Consider the following 24,567-nt stretch of genomic DNA (forward strand, 5'->3'; position numbering starts at 1 on the left):
ACTCTGGCCTTCTACCGAGACAACAGAGAAACGCACAGCAACTCGCATGGAGGAATCAGCGAAATGGCTCCGACCGCGGCGCGAGGGGGCGGGGCCAGCGAGCGTACGCATGCGCAGAACGCGCGCCGGGGCGGGGGATGACGGGGGCGCGCCAATGGAGGGGGCGGGGCTCAGCCACCTCGCGGCGCGGAAGGGCTCCGTTGCTAGGGAGATGCGCAGAGCCGGGCGGGCAGCGCGCCAGACCTGGTACTCTGGATAATCCACTACCCTGGATAATCCGCTACCCGCTTTTGCGCATGTTAGGGAGTTGACGGCCTGTAGCATTCTGATGCAGCAAAATATTTCGCAGGGTCTGTCATAGGGATCTCCGGTGAGAGGAGGTTCCCTTCGAAGGCAGAACTGGAAACCTTGCTAACTTGGTAGGGTTGTTGAGATAATTACATGAGATGGCATATGAAGGGGGGCTTAGTTCAATACCTGGCACGTAGTAGGTGTTCAGTGGGCGTAGTTACCGGATTGATTCAGAGAGTCTGAACGCCACTGTCTCTTGAAAGAAAGAAACTGGCCGGGCGCGGTGCCTGTAATCCCAGCACTTTGGGAGGCCAAGGCGGGCGAATCACTTGAGGTCAGGAGTTTGAAACCAGCCTGGCCAACGTGGTGGAACCCCGTGTCTACTAAAAAAATACAAAAATTAGCCGGTCTTGGGGGCGGGCGCCTGCAATCCCAGCTACTTGGGTGGCTGGGCGGGCTCCTGCAATCCCAGCTACTCGGGAGGCTGAGGCAGGAGAATCGCTTGAACCCCGGGGTCGGGGGCGGCGGCGGAGGTTGCAGTGGGCCGAGATCACGCCATTGTCTGGGCGAGAGAGCGAGACTCCATCTCAAAAGCAAACAAAAAACCATGAAAGAAATAAGTTCAGTGAAGGCGGGCATTCTGCCGGGCTAACGCAGGTCGCTCCTTGCTGTGCCTGGAACATTAAGTGCTCAGCAAACTACTTTAAGGTAGGAATAAAATCCGCAAGGTTGCTTTTGTTTAAATTGGATAACCTTTTGTGTTCCAAGTCTTTGGAGTAATTTTGTGTTCCAAGTCTTTGGAATAATTGTATCCTTAAACTAGTCACTGTTAAATTTTGAACTCCAGTGCTTCCCATGAAGGTAATGATACAAAACATTTCCAGCTGGGATTGTTCCAGGGAATCCAGACTAATCAATTATCTGGGCTCATATCTATGGATCTTTATTTTTCACCTCTTTCCTTATGTTTTTCTTAATCCTTCTAGCTGATAGTGATCACTCCCTTTAAAACTGTCATTCTTAAAATCAGAACAACATAGTTTAGCATTTACTCATTTTCTTCATGTGATTGTTCTCTTTAATTAAGAATAAAATCATTGAAGGAAAGACCTTAATTTTTTTTTGTACCCTTCAGGGTGTTGAAAGCAGCAGGGGCCTAGAAGACATTAAACCGATACCACAGAAATACAAAGGATCATTAGAGACTATTATGAACAACTATATGCCAACAAATTGGAAACTAAATGGAAATGGATAAATTCCTGAACAGATACAGCTTACCAAAATTGGACCAAGACGAAACAGAAAACCTGAAAAGACCAACTATGTGTAATGAGGTTGAATCAGTAATAGTCTCCCATCAAAGAAAAGCCCAGGCCCTGATGGCTTCACTGCTGAATTCTACCAAACAGTTAAAGAAGAACTCATACCATTTGTTCTCAAACTCATCCTGTGAGTGCAGCATTACCCTGATACCAAAACGAGATATGGACACAAGAAAAAAAATCTACAGGCCAGTATCCCTGATGAACACAGATGCAAGAATCCTCAACAAGGCCAGGCGTGGTGGTTCACGCCTGTAATCCCATCACTTTGGGAGGCCAAGGCAGGTGGATCACCTGAAGTCAGGACTTCGAGACCAGCCTGGCCAACATGGCAAAACCCCGTCTGTACTAAAAATACAAAAATTAGCCGGGCAAGGTGGCGGGTGCCTGTAATCCCAGCTACTTGGGAGGCTGAGGCAGGAGAATTGCTTGAACCTGGAGCGGGGGCAGAGGTTGCAGCGAGCTCAGATCGTCCCACTGCACTCCAGCCTGGGTGACAGAGTGAGATTCTATCTCAAAATAAGTAAATAAATAAAGAGACTCAACTAGCATAAATGAATTGCAAGTGTTTTATAGCATATAATGAGCACAACAAAAGTATCAATATATTATATGGAAATACATTTTTCAAAGCCGGATCTTTAGCTTCCAAGGATTAAGGAGAATTTTGTTACTGAGTTGGTTCTTAATTCAGGCTCTGCACCTGAGACCTAGAGTCCCCTGGGATTTGGGTCCGAGGACTGGCATTACCTTTGTAGGTGGCCTTTGGCAACTAGCACTATCTAAGATCTTAACATTTGCAGATGAAGCCTTAAAACATGTCCCAAAAGTATGGAAAGTGGGCCGATTTCAACACAACCATTACCTGTTCCCAGTAGCTGACCAACTAGGAGATTTCAGAGGTTAGTCAACTGGGACAGAGCAGGATAGGGAATTTTTTTTTAAGCTTTATTATAAAACAGGTAACTGTCCCTATCTTAAGAATTTGGAACTGAGGCTATAGGTCACTCAATGATCAAATAATGAAAGGTCTGCTTCAACTGGACTACTTAACATTTCACATTTACCTTTTTGACTAGAAATAACTGATGAAAGTTCACTTAGTTTGGTGGGAAATGAGAGATACAAAGATATCTTCTCCTCCAGGATGAGACTCCCAAAGGCAAATGTTCTCTGAGTACCACTGTTGCTCAAATTTAAGACCTTTGGAGTTCCTCTGAGCATAGTTCTGCTCTCATATTTCTGATCACTCCATCTAGACTCCTACTCAACTTCTCTTCCTCTGTGTGCACTCCAATTGCAAGTCACACCCAGGTTCTGTTCTTAGCACTCTATATACCCTTTACCTGGAGAGTCTTATTCTTCCTATATTCCAACCACCATCCATATGCTGATATGGACTGAATATTTGTATCTCCCCCAAATTTGTATGCTGAAGTCCTAATCCTCAATGTGATGGTATTTGGAGATGGGGCTTTTAGGATATAACTGGGTTTAGATGAGGTCATGAAAGTAGAGCCCCCATGATGGGATTAGTGCCCTTATAAGAGGACAAGACCAGAGCCTTCTCTCCTCTGATATAATTACCCACATAAACCTTCACATATTGAAGAGTTGGTTGATCTCTTAACGAAGGGGTCTCCAACTCCTGGGTTGCAGACCACTACTGGTCCATGGCCTGTCAGGAACGGGGCCGCACAGCAGGAAGTGAGCAAAGGGCGGGCAAGCATTACCGCCTGAGCTCCGCTTCCTGTCACAGCAGCAGCAGCATTAGATTCTTACAGGAGTGTGAACCTTATTGTGAACTGCAGATGCAAGGGATCTAGGTTGCGTGCTCCTTATGAGAAAATGCCTGATGATCTGAGGTGGAACGGTTTCATCCTGACACCATCTCTCCCAGGCCCCTGGTCCGTGGAAAAATTGTCTTCCACGAAACCTGTCCCTGGTGCCAAACAAGTTGGGGACCACTGGTTTAAAGGACTGATGACTCTTTCAATGCAATGAGTGACACAGATGAAGTATATAATCTGGATTCCAGCAGAAATGGTAGTCTAGATTTTGAGAATGAAGAATAGAACCTATCTGATACTTTTAAAATTATTTTCTTGTTAATAATTATGGTCATTCAAAAGCCAATTTCTATTAGACTTCTTCCTTTTTTATTGCTTGTTGTACATATGTATAAGTGAATATTTGTCTTTTCTATAAGCAGTTGTAACATTGGAAGTCATTTTTCTGTCTCCATCGTACCAGTTCTTCTTGAACCATTTGTTAATCTACAAGTTCTATGGCTATATAGAAATCTATTCACATTCACAGCATTTTGGAATGTGTTTTGCTCCATTTTTACAGTTACATTTGCTTTCTCTGTATTTATTCTACAGGAATTAATTTATTTTATAGTTTGGCTTGCTTCTTAGTTATGTAGTCTTGAAATGCGATATTCACATTTGTTTTTATGGTTCCCATATTAAGGTTCAGGGCTTTATTTACCCATGCATTTGTATATTTGAGCATTTTTGTTGCTTGCTTTATACAAGCTTTAACTGAGACTAATACATGTCTTTCTTTTCTTTTTGTAGAGACAGGGTCTTGTTATGTTGCCCAGGCTAGTCTCAAACACCTGGCCTCAACTGATCCTCCCACCTCAGCTTCTGAAAGTGCTGGGATTACAGGCATGAGCCACCACAAGAACAACACATTTCTATAAGGTTATGGGGTTTTACTTTTTTCCAGTGTTAATTAGTTTCACATATCTAGAATTTGTAATTTCTTATTGGATACTAGTATAGAATTACTGTATTTATTTACCTGAACAAATTAATGTTTCCCTCTACAAACTACTTTAGAAAGATTTTCAATAAAGGTAAATGGGATGTAATAATCTATTAAGAAAAAATGACTCAGAGTGGAACCTGTAGCAAAATATAAATTTGCTGTATTTAAGAGTAATTGAAAGCAAAAGATTCCAAAAGCTTGAAAAAAATGGAGATGCCCTCAATAAACTTACCATTGAAAAATAACAGAAAATGTTGAATACAAAAAAAAAAAAAGTATTGCTGTACTGCCAAGAAAGAAAATGCTTTAGAGGTAAACATAAGTGAATGAATGAATCCGGAGAGGCAAGAGAACCCTGACGTAAGCACCTACCCTGAAAGGGTCTGCCGATTTTTAATGAACTTGAGCTTCCTTTTAATAAAAGCTGCATTGGGCCTTAGGAGAAAGGAGACAAAAGAGACTGCCCAACATGCAGAGGCTAAGAGGAGACCTACACATAAGCCAGAATGCCTTATATCTTCAGTGAAAAGTGAACAACAATAGCAACAATGAAAAACCAAACCAACCAGAAGAGGGGTATAATAAGGAAACTTGTCTATCAAAAACTAGATGCTAGGTAGAATAAAAAAAGACTCACTTCCTATGATATCCAAAAAAACCTCAAGCCAATTATTTAAAGTGGTTATTAGTCAGCAGAGATAAATCACTTAGAAGGATTAAAATTATATTCTCTTTGGTGGAATATTCTTCTATCCAGACCTCAAATAATTCCTATAAAATTCCACTGAACATAAGCTCAAGTTCAAAAAAATCATAGAACAGGTAAGGATCTTAAGTACCTCTGATGAGTGGCAGGGTATAAGTGGCTCATGTGGGTGATCCCAACACTTTGGGAGGTTGAAGTGTGGGATCACTTGAAGCCAGGAGTTCAAAACCAGCCTGGCCAACATAGTGAGACCCTGTCTCTGTTCTTAAAAAAGAAAGTCCAATGAGTTGAGTGCCAGCAGAAAAAGAAAACTGACAGAATTATATATAAATATTTTAGATACTAGAATTATCTGCTACTGAATAGAAATATACCTTTTCCTCGTTATTATGTTTAATTCACTCCTGAAAACTCTACTGCTAAGTGAAAAGCCACTAAATGAAAATAATATTTTAACTGGAAAATCATGATGCATTCTGTGTAAACCCAAGAAAACTAAACAATTTCAGACCAAAAAAATCAATTTTTCCAGAGACAAGGTTATATCAACAAGTTGAAATAATAGACAGTTTATTTACAAACTGTAATGTAATGAAGGCTTGTTGTAAACTTTCTTCCTTCTGTACCAATTTTTCAGTCTTTAGAGGGGCCTATAGTTATTTTACACTCTAAATTTATAGCACTTAAAGTTACAGCACAGAAAAACACTGTGAGTTTAATGTTCCTATGACTTACAACACCTTACAGGAGCTGGCTCCTTTGCAGTCCCTTTAAATTAATCACTTCCTACTCCTTCTCCCTGGTGTCTGAGCTTTGATTCATTGGCTTCTGTTCAGTTTTTCACACTCCAGACTCTCCCATGGCTCAGAACTGTCAAATATGTGGGTCCTACCACCTGGAATGCACCCTCTGCTACTCTTCACCTGACTGGTTTCTTTCCAACATTCTAATTTCAGATTAAGTCTAATGGACCCAGAGAAGCCCCCTCTCACTACCTTGTGGAAATTGGTCCCTCTTCTGCACCTCCATCCCCCACCACTTTCCTCTGGCTATACTGAAGGATCTTGAAAGACATACAGATAGGTGCAGTTCTATATAGACAAATGAAAGAGCAAAAGGCAGAATATACTTAGCATTTTAACTGAATGATTCTGGAGTTCTGCTCAAATTGGGAAGTCAAACCTGATTGAGGTTATTACCTTAGGAAAAGGACAGTACTAACTGGTCAATATTCAGGGGAGTTCAGATAGTAACTGCAACCTGAAGACCAGCTAGGCCTGTGATATGGTTTGGTTGTGTCCCTACCCAAATCTCATCTTGAATTGTAGTTTCCATAATCCCCATGTGCCGTGGGAGGGATCTGATGGGAGTTAACTGAATCATGAGGGTGGTTACTCCCATGCTGCTGTTTTCATGAGAGTGAGTTCTCACGAGCTCCGCTGGTTTTACAAGGGTGCCTTTTGCTCAGCACTTCTCCTTGCTGCCGCCATGTGAAGAAGGATGTGTTTGCTTCCCCTTCTCCCATGATTGTAAAGTTTCCTGAGGCCTCCCCAGCCATGCTGAATGGTAAACCTCTTTCCTTTATAAATTACCCAGTCTCAGATACATCTTTATTAGCAGCATGAGAATGAACTAATACAGCCTGTGAATATTATTTGCCACTCTAACATGCTTTAAATGTGTCCACTCATTCAAGCTCTGAGGGTGGATCACTTTGTTTCACCCTAGTCTGAGGATTCTCAAGAATGTAGTAAGTGGTCATTATCCCACCTCCTTCTACCTGAGGTAGGATAACCTTAAAATGGTGCAAACTGGTCTTGAACTGTAGACCACACTGAGATGCTGATGCACGTGCCCGCTTGTGGGAACCCACTTCCCCATGACATCAAAGATAACCTTGTTATGTGTGCTTGCTGATAGATGAGAAGGCTTGTCTCTCACACCAAAGGCTGGCATTTGTGACAATTTCTGTGCCTATAGGGCCTAACCCAACATCTGGCTCAAACGTGGGATGCTGATATTCATTAACAGCATTCTAGCAGAATATATCAGAGAAAATATATCAGAAGTGAATGTGTGATTGATGTATAATCTCCTTAGGTGGTCCCTCTGGAATAGAACTTGAACACTCTCTGTAACTGGTCTACAGATAAAGGTAACACATCCTGCTGGATATAGTTCTGTATGTATTTTGTTGAATCCATTCCATTATATTTATTAATTGTGTGATTAAGACTTAAGAAAATGCTTTAGGGTTTTCCTTCTAGTTGTGTAACTTAATATGCTAAAATGTATTATGTATCAAACAATTTCCTAAGAGTCACCAAGGGGGTTCACAGAGAAACTATGATTTGGGTTTTTTTGTCCACCCAGATAGCCATTTCTCAGCCCCAGAAACAAAGTGTGAGGTAGTGCTCTGCCTCTACCTGGGGCTTAGCTCTGCTATTTGCATAATTTTGGTTCCAAGTTTCCCTCTTACTTCCACTGGAGGAAATTGAGGGTTGAGTCAGCATGTGATAAGGAAATGGTTAAATGGCTTGGATATGTTGTTTCCTCTACTTGATTTGATGGGTTTGTAGATCCCACTCCATTTCCTCTGTATTAAAAGCCTTGGTGAGCCCAGGTGGGTACCTAAACTTGGGTTGCAGTCACTCTGCAAAGCCCCTTGACCCAGCCTTAGACATCAGCCTCCTAAGAGTTTGGATTTTCCGTGCCCTTCAGGTGATCAGAAAGAAGAAATTTCTCTCAAGTTGTGGCAAATACCCTTTCTAGGAAAGAATATACATTACTCCCACTGCCCCCCAACCCTACTTCCACCTCACCCCCATGGCATTTTCCTACATCTTTCAATAAACCCAAGAGAGATCTTTTTTTTTTGAGACGGAGTCTTGCTCTGTTGCCCAGGCTGGAGTGCAGTGGCGTGATCTCGGCTCACTGCAAGCTCCACTTCCCGGGTTCACGCCATTCTCCTGCCTCAGTCTCCCGAGTAGCTGGGACTACCGGCGCCCGCCACCACGCCCGGCTAATATTTTGTATTTTTAGTAAAGTCGAGGTTTCACTGTGTTAGCCAGGATAGTCTCGATCTCCTGACCTCGTGTTCCGCCCACCTTAGCCTCATAAAGTGCTAGGATTACAGGCGTGAGCCACCGCACCTGGCAAGAGAGATCTTAAGTAAAACCAATTCCTAAAATCACTCCTGTCCCTCCAACCATCCCCAGTGGACTGATCTCAGATTTCTATCTTGAAACAAAGAGGTTGGAAATCAGCTTTTAGTACTGTGTTGAATGAAATATTTCACATGCCATTACTGTAGTTTTAATGTTAAAAACAATTTAGGAATAGATTATAAACAAAACGATAAGTTCATAGTATTCCAAAATTTTACTTGTTAAGTGCACTATTAATAGCCTAGTGCTATATGATATTCATTTCTTCTCTCTTCTTTTTTTTTTTTTTTTTGACACAGAGTCTCGCTTCGTCACCAGGCTGGAGTGCAGTGGCGCAATCTCAGCTCACTGCAATCTCCGCTTCCTGGGCTCAAGCGATTCTCCTGCCTCAGCCTCCTGAGTAGCTGGGACTACAGGCGTGCGCCACTACACCAAGCTAATTTTTGTATTTTTAGTAGAGATGGGTTTCACCATGTTGGTCAGGCTGGTCTCAATCTCGTGATCTCATGATCTGCCCGCCTCGGCCTCCCAAAGTGCTGGGATTACAGGCATGAACCACTGCACCCGGCCATGATATTCATTTCTAAGCTACTGGATGTTAACAGAGCTAAACTCAGACCTGGTCATTTTAAAATCATATTTCTCTTTATGTTCACAAAAGCTCATTAACCATCTTAAAAATCCTCTAAGCATTGACTTCACAAAAGCAAAAATAGAAAAATAGTTCTTTGTTTATTGGATACCCAAGATTTAATTTTAAAATTTAAATTTGGCTTTAGTATCATTAAGTAAGGATAGCACATCCTCAGAACCAAAAACTAACAAAAAACTCATTTTCTTCTTTCAGGAAATTAACAGCTACAAAGGCAAAAAGAGGGTTGAGGATATATGAATATAACAACTTTTAACTAGCTGACTAATTAAAGAGAGGATTAGCAAAGATAATTGAAGTCTACCTATAATTTCAAATTTGCATTTTGAAGAAGTTTTATTTTTAATTCAAAGAGATTAAAATAAGGAGCAAAACTGATATGAATTTCAAATACTCTTTCTCTGCCAATGATCAAAACAATTAGAGATGAAATGAAAACAAAATCTTAGGTAATTAACAGACTGGATAGTCAAGTTTAAAATCTGTCAATATACTTTGATATCAGAAAGCTTACATCAAGGTTTGTTAGAAGGGAGATTAAACAGTTGTTGATACATTACACAGAAAGAAAAGAGTAAAAGGAGGTATGGAGAAAAAGTTGTGAGTCCTTTGGGTCCTCCCCAAATCTTCTATCACTAAAGAAAAGTAACTAGTTGCAAGTGTGACAGGATAATAACAGTAGCCCCCAGGCTCACTGCAGAAAGGAAGTCGGCCTTCGATTTCAATAATTCAGGGTCCTGTGGGAGAGACAGTCTTCTCAATGGAGGAAGGGGAAGTTTTTGGTGCCTAGAGGAAGAGCCCTTTGGTTCTTTGAAACTTTGAGTTTTGAGTTTTCTGTATAGCAAAAAGTGGAGACTTAAATTCATCTTTGGGGAAGATCTTTTCCTTTGTTATGAGAAAGCCGCCATTTACTTAGTTATAGGAACTGAAACAAGTCCTCACCTGACCCAGTGTTTTCGAAGAGCGAAAAGTGGTAATGTCGAAATGAATTCAAAAGCATCCATTCTAGAGTTAGACTGAGCAGCCAAATGAGCTGGTGTATTTCAAGTTGTATATAGTTGAGACATGTTATAGTTTGGTATTAAAGTGCCTGCCTAAATGCAGTAGCTCAGTTTTCCTAGATTCCAAATGAATATTTATTAAAATGAAGACATATTATAGTGGTTTAAAATTAGACAACTTTAAAATAGGATTAGGAACCAGAGATCGAGATAATGAGAGCTCCTAAAGACAGATGGAATTAATCAATTACAATTTTCCTCTTGATTCCATTTCATCCATATAAACAGAAATTTCTCCACAAAAAAATTTGTGAAATGAATGACTGAGAGTTGTGACTCCCAGAGTTTTTGCCCCTTCACAAAATAAGACTTTTTAAGGCTCACAATAGGTACCTCAATGCTTGTTGATTGATGTGAGATTTCATTTGCTAGGAGAGTTTATTCAAGTTCATCTAAAATTCCCTGAGGAAAAAAATGCACTATTTAAGGTAGATTATATCTCAAGGTGCAAACCCTGATTTGATAGAGAGGCACTAGCTACCAGCTTCCAAGTTTCCATCCTTTAAATCAGTGAAAGAAAGGAAATCCAGGCTCTTCAGTTTAGCTTCAGCACTATCAGTAAACTCCCTGGAGGCTTTCTGCAGTGGAAGCCGGGGTGGGCCCATTGGAATCCCAGAGACCAGAGTCATGATGGCTTTGGTCTGTGACACTCCAAAACCTAGACGGGAAAAATAAATGAGGAAACATGACTGGTACCGTCTATCTCTCCACAAAAATCCCAAAGAAGGAGATCATATGCTAACAGCAACTACTACAACAGGAAAAGATTAAAACAAAAGATGGGAACATTTCTAGTCAATATGACAGATGAGCAATCATTCAAAATCCCTCTTCCTGCTTCAAACACATAGAAACGCTGGAAAATTTTAAAAGTTGATCACAGTAAAAGAAAACGAAGACTCAAGGTTAACCTTAAACCCAAGAAGGTGAAGCCAAAGGTGTCAGGAATAAAGAGGTCAGAAGGGTGAGGAGAAGCTGATGCCAAACAGCCCTTGAGGATAATCTGATTTAGGAATATACTACTGTTGATCAAAGGAGGTAGGACTTTATTGTCAGGATGAAATTTAGTTTAAGCTTGTTTAGGAAGTCCCTGAGAAATGCAGTACTTAAGGTGGCTTATGACTCAACGCTGCTGTTTTCATGCTGGTGTTATACGGCTGGGATGGGAATGGAAAATGAAGCTTTAGATCTATGCATGGTGAGAAGCTGGAATTAAACTACCTATGTAAAACTGGTAGTCAGCGTTCTATGAAAAGCAATAGAAAAAAACCCAGCCCACTGGTCTGGGGATAAAGAAGAAAGCTTGACTTCTACTAGGCGTGTGGATGGAAACAGATCTCATGAAAGAAACTCAAGCCTGAGCCAAAGGTGAATGCTGGATCTCAATGTACGTCACACACTTAGTATAGGTACTATACTAAGAAATTAACCCAAAGACTGGTTAGAACTGATGGAACTACAGTGTCCTAGCAGAGGCAAATGTAAACTCACTTGATAGGGCACCTTACAACCCATTGGTTACCCAGAAAACAACAGTCTCTGAAGACAAGCTCAAAGCTAAAAATTACAAAACCCATGAGGAAAAGCAGCAGCTTGAGAACTAGCACATTCAAAAATAACAAAACTCACATCCTGAGAGTAGATGACAGAAAATTCTGAAAGAGACTTCTCAGAGATAAAAGAAGGAATAGAAGCCACAGGCTAAGAGAAGTAAAGAATGGTAGAGTATAAAACAACAAGAAACACTGAAAAAATATATATATATTTAGGGAAATCAAACAGTAAAAACATAGCTAAAGAAAGAATTAGTGATTTTCAAGGTATATCTAAGGAAATAATCCAGAATACAGCATAGAAAGATATGTTAAATGTTTTTTAAAATTGAGATACATATTGAGAAAATCCAAAATACAACTAATAGACTTTCAGAATGAGAGATTTGAGTAAATGTAGTCAAAACATTCTTTACAGATAACAGAGAATTTTTTCAGAACTAAAGAAAGACAAAGCCTTCAGATTGGAGAGGCAGATGGAAGATCAGGTATACCGTTAATATGTAAAAAGCATAACTAATAATTATCCATCATAATCCCCAATCCCCATCTTCTAAAATGTCTGTAATTTGTTTTCTTAGCTGGCTATTGCTTTCAGATTCAAGATATAAGAAATGTTTCTTTTGCTAAGTTAACTTAGTTACAGTAAAAACTGAGCATTGGGAGGGAAAATATTAGCATGATTGAATATACAGTAGGCCTCCCTTGTCTGCAGTTTCACTTGCCATGGTTTCAGTTACCTGTGGTCAACTGCAGTCCAAAAATAATAAGGTATTTTAAGAGACAGACAGAGAGACTGACCATAGTCATATAACTTTTATTGCAGTATATTGTTATAATTGTTTTATTTTATTATTAGTTACTATTTATCTCTTACTATGCCTAATTTATAAATTAAACTTTACCATAGGTATGTATGTACAGGAAAAAACATAGTATATATAGGGTTTCATACTATCTGCAATTTCAGGCATCCACTGGTCATCTTGGAACATATCCCCCTGAGATAAGGGGGGACTACTACACACATCAATCTTTTAGTTTGTCTAAAATTTTAATAGTTCAATACCTATTTTAATGTACTTTAGGAACATAATAATTATCACACCAAATCCACAATTTTGTGAAAACATTGCTTAGAACAAGGGAACAATAATAGGTAGTTCATAGCACTGGCAGCACACAAATGTGCAAAAATCATGAAAGTGGAAAAACAAACAGAAATGTCCTTGAAGGAGTAAGAGAGTGGGTTGAGAACCCTGCAAGAATGAGGGGCATAACACAAGAGGTGCTTGGGGGAGACGGAGGAGTTGCCAGGATTATGCAGGACTCTGACAGAGAGCAGGGAGGTCTGCCAAAAATAAACTTAAAAATTTTCCTGCATTAACGCAGATTCAATTGGCCCAAGGGCCAATCTCTTGCAGAAGAGTGGATAGTGGCATTTGTCATTTGTTATAGATGATTTAAGACACTCTGGAGAGGTTTCTCTACTCAAATTCACTGTATTTCTCCCCACAACTGCTCCCCAATTTTACTTTGTCATATTATCCAAACCTCCATCCATTTAGGCTTACTTGTGATAATAAACTCTGTTTAAATTGTAAATACTCTTGGGAGAGCTGTCAGTCATTCACAATTTAGTAAAATCTGTATTTAGACTGCCTTCCTCCAAGCACTTAGGCTGAAATCAACCTCAATGCAGTAGTAGAATTTTAATGAGCAGAGGCAAGTAAAGGGAGGGAGTGCTAACGGTTTAGGAGAGAAAGAATGGAAAATGGGGTAGGTATGTGCTAAAATGGAGAAGGCTGCCAAAGATTTTCCAACTAGGTTTACTTCACAGTTTTATATGGTTGGCCCCAAGGGTTAATAAGGGAAACAGGACTCTGCTTGCAACAGACCATTAAAAGGTATTCTTGTTGAACCCTCAGAGAAAGTGATGGTATTCCATTTTCTTTACAGTCTCCAGCAGCAGACAAAGCAGAAGACGGGTGGCACTTACCTAGTTTGACAACAAAGTTGATAAATCTCTGGATACAAAACTAGAAAAGAACAAACATATCTATAGTTAGTATTATTGAACTGTGTAAACAATGTAAAAAATGTAGAAGTCAGATTACAGAAACCCTAAAAAGTCTGCACACCTTCATTTACTGAAGGTCTGTCAGAGTGGAGAAAAACAGCCAAGTGAAGATGACTGGGATCCATCCAGGCGAAGGTAAGATCTTTTCATACATGTAGGCTTTACAGAATGGGCCCATGCAGAAAAGAAGCTTCAATGATGGAATTCTACAAGAGAGTAAAGATGGGAATCACACCCCTTATCCATCTGGCTTACATAGGTAAACTTATCAGCTAGTGCGGTGGTTTCCAAACTCGGGTGCATATAAGCTCTGGGGCACCTTCCAGGATGCCTAAGGAGCACGTGGCCAAGGCTAAGATTTATGGGAATCAATTTCTAGATCCTCAACTTCCATAAATGCTGTTTTCTAAAATTGATCAGCATAAGAATCTGCATGAAATGGAGGTGCAGGTTGTTCTTTTCTCTTCCCCTTTCACAGTCTTTTCTACTTTTGAAAAAAAAAGACATGCCTTCTATATCATTGCCTTGGGATACAAATCAAAATGTCAATATTGGTATTGATAAAGAGAGGGACAGTGATTCCTCTAATTAATAGGTAATAAGTCCTCTAAAAATCAGAGGTTTTTCAATGATTTGCTTTCTACACTGCTACTCAGGTTTCAGCTGGAAATCATTAAAGCATTCTGTGATTTTGACATGACTCAAAAAATGTTCAAAGAACTGGGTGACACTGCTGTAACAAAATTCCTTCCATTATTATCTAACTTACATGAACACAGTTTTGTAGCACTTATTTCTCTAAAAACAAAAATAGTATTGATGCCGAACCTCAACTTATCCTAGCATTAAGTAACATTCATCCACGGATTCCAGACAAATTGATTTTTTAAAAAAAGAGCCTCATGCATCTTTTTTATTTTATTATTATTTTTTTGAGACGGAGTCTCACTCTGTCACCCAGGCTGGAGTGCAGTGGCATGATCTCACCTCACTGCAAGCTCTGCCTCCCAGGTTCATGCCATTCTCCTGCCTCAGCCTCCCAAGTAGCTGGGACTACAGGCGCTCGCCACCACGCCCAGCTAATTGTTTGTATTTTTAGTAGAGACGGGGTTTCACCATGTTAGCCACGATGGTCTCGATCTCCTGACCTCATGATCCACCCACCTCAGCCTCCCCAAGTGCTGTGATTACAGGTGTGAGCCACCGCGCCTGGCCTTAGAGCCTCATGCATCTTATTAAGAGATGCATTTTCAATAACATTTTACTTTATATTTAAAAGTATTTTTCAAAATGCTTAACATATTTGTTTTAATTGACTGTATACTAGAAATAAAATTTAATGTAGAATAAAATTTTAATACCCAGAGTCTTATAAACATATGTGTTCTACCCCATGAACAATATAGCACATTACATTTACTATCTTATACTTTGCTGTTTTCCATTTAACATAGCATGTAAATCTTTCCAGGTCAGAATACATAAAGCTATCTCATTTTAAGAGCTATATATAATTCAATTGCATAATAAAATGTATTTAACCATTGCCTTATGGATGATATTTGGGCTGTTTTTATCTTTTGCTGTTACAAACAAAGCTGCAAAGAATATCTTTGTACATGTGTAATTTCACTCATGTAAATATAACAGATGGCACTTAAGTACATTAAAGTGAATGAGATAAATTTAGCCCTAACTTTTTGTCTGCTTCTTCACTTGACTAAAAGCTCTTGAAGAGCAGAAACCTTACCTTTACTGAAATTATGTACTGAGCAAATAAGACTCACTCACACATGCCTTCTTAAGAAGAAACAGAGAATGTGGTAAACTAAGTTCCTTACCAACATTGTTTTCAATAGGATGATTTATTTAGAGTGGGACTAAGAGGGGAAAAAAGATGGAGACTGGATTAACCAATAAGAGAAGCCATTGAATGGAAGGGTCAGCATTATAGTTGCTTCAGTCTACTCCATCTGTGATTTCCCTGTTCTGCTCAGAACAGGTTAGAATTTTCAGAAATAACCTTTTCTAGGAAACTGGGCAGGGTGGGGGGAACCATCAATGCAAGGAGATGGCAGAGTCTGCACAATTCATTCTTCTTACCCTTATCTAAACCAAAGTCTTGTCAATGTTTAGTTTATTTGGCATAGCTTCCTAGATCCCTACCCTGTTCCTGTTCTTAGCTTCACTTGGTCTGAGGATAGACAAAGGTGAATATTACATATGGTATTTAAACTTTAAGGAGGAAGTAGATTTATGATGGCTCAACTTTGAGGCCTATGGGTAGGGAATAATTAACCACTCTGGATTCTGCTTCTTCATGTTCTCTTTGGGTTGGGGCTGCAGGTCACTTCCTTTAACCCCCAGGATACTTTGTACTTCTGATCTGTAATCTCTGGTTACCCTGATGGCAGCCTGTCCTGTTCAGAAAGATCCCACAGCCAAGCTTTATTAGGACCAACCACTTGCTCCAATCTTGCTTCTGTCTTTCCATTCCCACTTATTTTCTTGGGATACTCCTCTCAACCACTTATACTATCCTGAAAATCCTCATGCCTCTCAGACCCCAAAAGTCTTGCTCTCATGTCCACCCTACTTTCTTCCAATTCATTCCATTTACACTTTAGAACCATGTGTTAGAACCAGATGTTAGCTGGGCATGATGGCGCATGCCTGTAGTCCCAGCTACTCAGGAGGCTGAGGCGGGAGGACTGCTTGAGCCCAGGAGGATTCAAGGCTGCAGTGAGCTATGATCACATCACTGCACTCCAGCCTGGGCAACAGAGCAAGAGCCTATCTCCAAATAAAAGAGAACCAGTTGTTGGGACTGTTCCACCCTTCATTGAGGCTCTTCTTTCGCTGGATGGCTAGGCTGTCCTCCATGGAACATTCACAGCAGCCACCATGTCCTCTGGGGTCTTCCCTGCAACATATCAGCTTCTGCTGGTTTTTCCTTCCTGTCTCAAATCCTGTATCTACTTTGGATCACCCACTAGGCTCTTATTTCCTTCCTGGTGGATGTTCCTAGTTCTCAGCACATTTCAGGGGTGGACAAGACTGACCTGCCCTGACTTTGAATGAAGCCTTCCCCATTTTAGGTTACCATCTTCATAGCTTCCTCATATTCTGTGATAACTCTGGTGTGATGTCCTCAAGGGGACAGCCTGTGGTCATTTTCCCAGAAAATGTTATAGTCACAAAAGTACTTTGAAGATAGAGTAAAAATAAGATCCTTTCTAGGAGGAAGAGAGGAGCCATCCCCGTATGGGTCCTGTCCTGATTAGACATGTCGGGAACACAGACAATGGGGACAGCTTTGGTTTTAAACAAGAAAAAGTACAAAACAGAAGAAAGGTAAAGAAAGAAGTGGCTGGGCAATTTTAATGAGGGCAGGCGTAGTAGAGAGAAGAAAAAGAATCCTCAAATGGGGAAGAAAAAAGGCTGTGATTTATGGGAAGGGAAGAAAACGTTTACCTGATAGTTCAGGGCTAAAGAGAAGTCCTTTCGTTCAAAAGCCTCCAACATCTGGTTTGTCTTTTTTCCCAGGTAGTTATAGGTACTGGCAAGACAATAACAAATACTGCAGGTTCAGTAACTCAACCGGAAAGGTCCAGATCTTCAAATCCCTCTGCTCTTTAAAAGGGAAAAAATACACCTAGTCCTCCTAAAGTCTGTTTTTGGATCCTAATCTATTAGGGGATCAGACTGTCTTCAGTTCTGAGTTTTCCAGCAATACTAAGCAGGACTACAGAGAAGGAAGACAGGCAAAAGGGGATAAAGGAAGAAAAGCAGAAAAAAGATAAAGAAAAAAAAGATGGAGGTGTATTTGCTAGGAAGCGACTGCGGCCAGCTCTTGCCCTAGGGTACACACAGGTGCAATGCTAGACAAGAACTGTGGATAAAAGGTAGCATCTGAGGTGAGTCCTAAAAGCCTTATGCTGAAAAACTGGGTGGATGGAGCACCATGAAAATAGGGGCAAATCCCAACAAATTACCTATATTCCTTGCTAATGTGTATATTACTTAAAGACTAGTTTCTAGATAGTAGTATTAATAATGATGATAATAAAATGAGGGATCATTTACTAAGTGCCTATTATACTATAGGTGCTTGACATAAATCATGTCTAATCCTTGTAAAACCCTGCAAGGTAGGCCTGGTTTTTATTTTGATTAAAGAAGGGCTTCAGAGTTTCCATGAAAGCTTTCCATTGCTTCATGTTGTCTTCTATAACAATTCAACAAAAATGGTGAGAATTTGATCTGACAAAATATTTCTGTGGACTTAAAAAACTCTCCAACTCTACCTATAAAGATAAATATCTTAAATAAGTCACTGAATTCTTAGAGAAACCAGCAAGGTAGAAGGTTATAGAAACTCATAATAAGGACATTTCCCCAAGTTCTTTAAATTCAAATGGCTTCTCTCATAGTAAGTTGGTATCAGAAAATGTATTCATCTTGATGTACCAATAACAGAAATGTTGTTGGACTTGTATATATAGAACCAGGGTCAACAGCAAGGGATTCCGGGAATGTGAAGCTCATGTTATCTTCTGGCAATAGAGTAAGGAAGAACAATGTCTGAGGAGTTTCAGAATACTAACATTTGAATCCCAGTGGTCTTAGGTGTATCCTTGGTTAGACAGAAAGATGATTGTAACTAGGGAGAAACGAAGTCTAACCAAATGTACTTTGATTGTAGATTATGTTAACAGAATTAAAATGCCTAGTATGGAGGCCAAAAAGCAGGAGCCAAAAAAGTAAGAATTTCCGTCGGAAAAAGGTTTAATGGAGATATGGTTTGGATCTGTGTCCCTGCCCAAATCTCAGGTTGAAATGTAATCCCCAGTGCTGGAGGTGGGGCTGGTGGGAGGTGATTGGATCACAGGGGCAGTTTCTCATGGTTTAACACATCCCCCTTTGTGCTGTTGTCATGATAGTGAGTTCTCGTGAGATCCAGTTATTTAAAAGCGTGTGGCACCTCACTTCCTCTCCCTCCTGCTCTGGCCACGTAAGATGTGCCTGCTTAGCCTTCCGCCATGATTGAAAGTTTCCTTCAGAAGCCAAATACATGCTGCCACGCTTCCTGCACAGCCTGCAGAACTGTGAGCCAATTAAACCTCTTTTCTTATAAATTTCTCAGGTATTTCTTTATAGTGATGTGAGAATGAATTAATACATATGGTCAGCAAATACAGCATTCAGATTTCCTCAGTAGAAATACCCCTGTAGTTACAATGGCTGTCATAGGCCATCTTGGCTTGGTGAACAAGCCATTTATATTATTCAACTCAGTCACTCTTCCTCACAGCCAGGCTCACCAAGACATGTTATAAATGTTATTTTGCTCCCCTGGTACCTTTCAGTTAATGCAAACATTTCATTCAATCTGCTTGGAAGCATATTCTTATGAGTCAGGTTAACATGTGCAGTGGACATGCTAATTGAATTGCCTGTCTTTTGCTAAGTAGGCATTGGGCCACATGATTCTGGTTGAACCTGACATGGACACTTGCCTAGGTAGTGCTATCTAATGATGTCCCGAGATGCCACGCTTGGGCAGCCATGGCTGGCCATGTGCATGCTGAAGCAGAGAAAGCCTATCTGGATACACAGAGAGAGAGAAGATAAATAAAAGAGATGTGCAGAAAGATGTGGAGGTGAGTCTCTCCAAAAAACCACATAGAAAAGATAATCTGCCTTGGCTGTTGAGATTCTGCAGTTCTTGGCTTTCATCTTCTCTGAGGCCTGGTTGTACATCCTCCTCTTGGGTTCTATGTGATTTCCCAGTATTTTATAATAACATATCTTCTTGTACATAAGCTAGTTTAAATGGGTTTCTGTTACTTGTAACCAAATAATTTCTGACAAAGATAGAACTCACAAAGTGTGAGTCCATCCTTGAGACACTGGTCACCAGTGACTATAGCACTACCGGTCAGCTCCTGCTAAGGTGTAGGCCCTGTGCGTGTACTCAATTCATGTGCTCATGTATCTCACCCCTAACTGCAACAGATGCTTCTAAGCAATGACTGAATTTTTTTTTTTTTTCTTTTTTTTTTTTTGAGATGGAGTCTCGCTCTGTCACCCAGGCTGGAGTGCAGTGGCTTGATCTCAGCTCACTGCCACCTCTGTCTCCTGGGTTCAGGTGATTCTCATGCCTCAGCCTCCCGAGTAGCTGGGATTATAGGTGCCTGCCACCATGCCTGGCTAATTTTTTTTTTTTTTTTCTTTTTGAGATGGAGTTTCGCTCTTGTTGCCCAGGCTAGAGTGCAGTGGCATGATCTCGGCTCATTGCAACCTCCGCCTTCAGGTTTCAAGTGATTCTCCTGCCTCAGCATCCCAAGTAGCTGGGATTACAGGCGCCCGCCACCACGCCTGGCTAATTTTTGTATTTTTAGTAGAGACAGGGTTTCACCAGGCTGGTCTCGAACTGCTGATCTCATGATCCACCCACCTTGGCCTCCCAAAGTGTTGGGATTACAGGCGTGAGCCACTGTGACCAGCCCATTTCTTTAAATTTTTAGTAGAGATGGGGTTTCACTATGTTGGCCAGACGGTTTTGAATTCCTGACCTCAAGTGATCCGCCCACCTCGGCCTCCCAAAGTGCTGGGATTACAGACTGAGCCACCATGCCCAGTCCAATGACTGAATTTCTAACAAACAGCTAAGCACTATTTAATTCCCTTTCACTGGAAGAATGTAGAAAAGAAAGGAAACTTCTATTAGAAAGGATACACATGCAAGAAATACAGCTACTTTGGTGATGAATGCCTTTATGGGGGACTTTATAACCATTGGGAAAAATGAGTCATGCTTACCTGCCCACTGCTCCAGTTGCTCCCATCACCAGAGCACTCAACAGTTGCTAATCAGAAACAAAGAATATTCGCTTTTATGAAAAAGAGAAAGAGAAGAGATGCTACTATATAGCTACACAAATTGTTTTGGAGGGAACTGACCTGCTGCAACATGCTAGGGGGTGACTTACCTCATCCACCCCAAAAAGGAAAGCAAACTGTTGCTGGCGATTCTGATCAACACATTGCCCGAAGTCTAAGAGATCTGTATCACTGAATTTCAGCCCTTGGAAGGTGGGGATCTTATCCAGAATCCCATCCAACAACTCCTCAGCACGAACTGCTCAAAATAATAAGTGCCTCATTAATCTGCACATCTCTAGGAAATAACATCTCATATAGTGCCATGCATCTGCAGTGAGCTGCCACATGCTGCTGTCAGCCAGAACTGACAGCAGACTAGGCATAATCACTGGTCCCTGACTAGCAGCTCCTATGTGCTTGTCCAATTATAATCCTAAACTTCCCATTCCTTGAAGGCAGTAGATGGATATTTGTGAAGTGTAAATACATATTTGGTCTTAGTCCCTGGTTTCTGAGACAAAGTACCCAAAACCTTGTAGACAGGGGTGCTAGGAGAATATTTTATTCTAATACTTGGTCTTTGACCCTGATTCCTGACACAGAGCTCCCAAGACCTTTGTAATTTCCTGAGAGATAGAAGCATCTGACACAAATCTCCTAAATCCCTTGGAATCTCCAAAGTGATATGTATATTTCTGTATGCTATGAAGTTTACTGATGGCTAGGTCGCCTAGATAGCCTCAGAATGAGGGCTGGTTGCCAAGGGAACCAACCATGTACTTAGAGGGGTGGAACTTTCAGTCACACCCTTGACCTCTGGGGAGGAGAGCCGGGCTAAAGATTGAGTTGATCACCCATGGCCAATGAGGTACTCAATCATGCCTACATAATGAAGCCTCCATAAAAACTCAAAAGGACAGGGCTTCTGGGTTGCTGAATACATGAAGGTGCCTGGAGGATGGCTTGTTCAGAAAGGGCATGAAACTCCATGCCCCTTCTCACATATCTTACCCTATGCATCTCTTCTTCTGGTTGTTTATCTGTTTCCTTTGTAATAAATGGGCAATAGTAGGTAAAGTGTTTCTTTGAGTTCTGTGAACTGCTGTAGCACATTAATTGAACCGAAGGAGGAGGTAGTTGGAACCCTGATTTGTAGCCAGCTGGTGGGAAGTACAGGCCACAACCTGGGACTTGAGACTGGCACTGAAGTGGGGGCAGTCCTGTGGGACTAAGCCCTTAATCTGTGGGATCCAGTGCTAACTCCAATAGACAGTGTCAGAACTGAATCCAATTAGAGGACACCCAGTTCGTCTCTGATGAAGAATTGGTTGTTGGTGGGGAGAAATGCCCACATACATTTTGGTGGCCAGAGGTAAAATGTTTTGCGTTGAGTTTGCTAAGTATGAGAGTAGAGAATAGGAAAAGCAGTTTTGTTTTTTTTTTCCTCAGAATATTTATAAAGTACAGTCTCAATTTTTCCTCTTATGGAATTTAGAAAAGAGTGGGATTTTAAAAATAATCTAAGAAATTTCAGCTAATTGTAAAACTCTTCTCTCTGGAGAAATACAGTAATAACAAAAGAAAAGCTAGAAGAGAAGTCAGAAGAGATCAGAGGACTTTCCTATGTGCTATAGGCACTAAGAATACAACAGGTTCAAGGTATACACACTCCTGTCCTAGTGAGGCTTACAGACTCATGTCTTTTCAATAAGAAGAAGGGTGTGTGTGTGATAGAGATGAAAGGTATGTGCTACAAGTGCCCAGAGATCAAATTTCCTTTCATACCTAACAACTTCCATTATACGGCAGTGTGAATGATTGATAAGGGCTGGGACTTTAGAGTGACATTTAGAAACAACTGGAACTGCTCAGTCAGTGGTGGTGTGCTTTTGGGGTATGGGGTAGGGTGGGATGGAGTGGAGTTTCTTAGCATAATAGGGTAAGATGTGAGAGTTGGAAGGAAAGAAATATCAAAAGAAGCAGTACTTACTCTTTACCCCTGTCAAGGCAGGAATGTGATAGTAATAAAATGGCAGGGCAGGGGCAGCAGCAGCCACTTCCTTTAGGAAATTAATCAGGATATCTGAAAGAACAGTAGAACAGTCATGGTGTGAACAGGTGTAAAACAGTGGCTTTCCCTAGTAAAAAAGAGAATCATCTGATGAAACACAACCATGTTTCTCAGAAGCCTCAAATTCTCAACCACTTTTACTATCCCTGCTACTGCTACTGCAATGTTTTTGCAACTCACTTCCTTCGAGTTTTATTTTCCTTTCTGTAGAAAGCCCAAAATAAGACGATTATTCTCCTACCATACTAAATTCTATTAAAAAATTGATGAAAACCTTCCCATATATTAAGAGATGATCATGAAAAACATAAGTCCATCATGTGAGACTCTTGTCTTCTTACCCCAAAAAGGCTAAGTGTGAACAGTAAACAACAGAGACTACTATAGGATAATAATAAGATTTTAACTGAGAAAATCCTGTAACAAAAAGATAACAATATCTGCTTCAAGAGGGAAATTATAGCAGTAGTGGCACATTTTGCAAGAATTCCAGCAAAATTTGGTACTTTTCCCTTTGGGGAGAAATCCAGATACATCAAAAGAGAGCACACTCTGGTTTGCTGAGGAAGTAGGGTTTCCTGCATCATCTCATGTGAGCTTCGCCTGCAACACTACTGCAGATATAGGTCCAGCAGCACTCCTCCTGCTTTGGATGCCACTGGGTAATAGGAGATTTTTACGTACTCATCTTAATACTGTTACGATGTGTATTCAAGTCTATGATAATATTTCTGACAAATTATTATGCATATATTATTTTTCCTTTTAGGAAAAATATTCACGTAAAAATTTGTAAAGCCATGTGAAAAAATTTTTAAATGTTGGGCTGGACACAGTGGCTCATGCCTGTAATCCCAGTACTTTGGGAGGCTGAGGCAGGAGGATCAAGGCCAAGAATTCAAGATCATCCTGGGCAACATACCAACATCTTGTCCCTACAAAAAGTTTTTTAAAAATTAGCTTGGCATGGTGGCATGTGCCTGTAAGTCCCAGCTACTTGGGAAGCCAATGGAGGAGGGTTGCTTGAGCCCAGGAGTTCAAGGCTGCAGTGAGCTATGATCATGCCACTGTACTCCAGCCTGGGCAACAGAGCAAGACCTCATCTCTAAAAAATAATTAAAAAAATTTTTAAAACTTAAAAAATGTTCACTTTAAATTCCCAGTTTATAAATATCAAATTGCTTAACTAAATGAACTATTTTCTACGTATCAATAATAGGTGATATTTCATGATGATTTAGACCTATTATGCATTTAATTATGGATTTATTTAATCATGTAGGCAAATAATGTCTGTTTTTATCCTTCTAAAATTTATACTTCTTTTTTTGCTAATCAAAAAGGATTAAAAAGACTTGATATCCTTAGACACCATAAATAGTTTCCGCAGAGAAGACAGTAGAGAAAGAGAAAGCAATACTTTTGTATTCTAGAAGGCAATGAATATTTCTGTGAAATCTCTTAAAATTCATCATTCACTCAACCTTGAATAGGGTGTGTAGTCTCAAAATGCCCATCACTTATATTCTTCTCTTTTAAGAAAAATGGTCCCATGCTTTACCATGTGACTGACACCCTATGCAACTCACTGGTCCAGGAGCAGACACTTGACCCAAACAGGCATCTACAGATCAACCAGGCTCAGCGAATGACCCAATCAGATCAATTAATGGGCAAAAGAAATGAAGTACTTTAATGCAGTCTCTTTTATGGATCCAGGGAGAGCAAATATTTCAGAGAACCACTGTACCATTGCAACTTCAAGCCTCCAATCTATACTGCTTTACTTTCACAAATTAAATATAACCATTTTGAATAGAGGCAAGAAGAAGTGGACCATGTGAAGTGCCATGCATTCAGATCTATCCACTTACCTTTGGTCCACGGCTTGAAGAAGAACGGTGCAATGACAGCGATGCCATCAGCTCCTATTTCTGCTGCATGTTGGGCCTTTAAAGGAAGAAAGAAGACCATATTGGAGCAAGTGATTTACTA

General features: G+C 40.4%; 1 protein-coding gene across 5 annotated transcripts in view; it reads right to left on the reverse strand.

Annotated features, from left to right (window-relative positions):
- Positions 1–8,980: 8,980 nt before the first annotated feature.
- Positions 8,981–24,567, reverse strand: part of NPL (N-acetylneuraminate pyruvate lyase) — a 40,711-nt gene continuing 25,124 nt past the window's right edge. For 2 of the 5 annotated variants that reach the window (XM_032136872.2, XM_058430421.1), the window contains exons 7-13: positions 24,447–24,522; positions 22,492–22,584; positions 20,609–20,757; positions 20,439–20,485; positions 17,088–17,172; positions 13,533–13,572; positions 9,373–10,638 (exon numbers count right to left, since the gene is read on the reverse strand). In XM_032136872.2, coding sequence (XP_031992763.1) covers positions 10,454–10,638; positions 13,533–13,572; positions 17,088–17,172; positions 20,439–20,485; positions 20,609–20,757; positions 22,492–22,584; positions 24,447–24,522 — 675 coding nt within the window. In that variant the 3' untranslated portion in view covers positions 9,373–10,453. Of the gene's footprint in view, positions 10,639–13,481; positions 13,820–17,087; positions 17,173–20,438; positions 20,486–20,608; positions 20,758–22,491; positions 22,585–24,446; positions 24,523–24,567 lie in introns of those variants that run through there. The other 3 variants (XM_032136870.2, XR_004245046.2, XM_058430422.1) reach the window with 3 other exon arrangements.

Source organism: Hylobates moloch, unplaced genomic scaffold, assembly GCF_009828535.3.
Source record: "Hylobates moloch isolate HMO894 unplaced genomic scaffold, HMol_V3 SCAFFOLD_18, whole genome shotgun sequence".
Lineage (NCBI taxonomy): Eukaryota > Metazoa > Chordata > Mammalia > Primates > Hylobatidae > Hylobates > Hylobates moloch.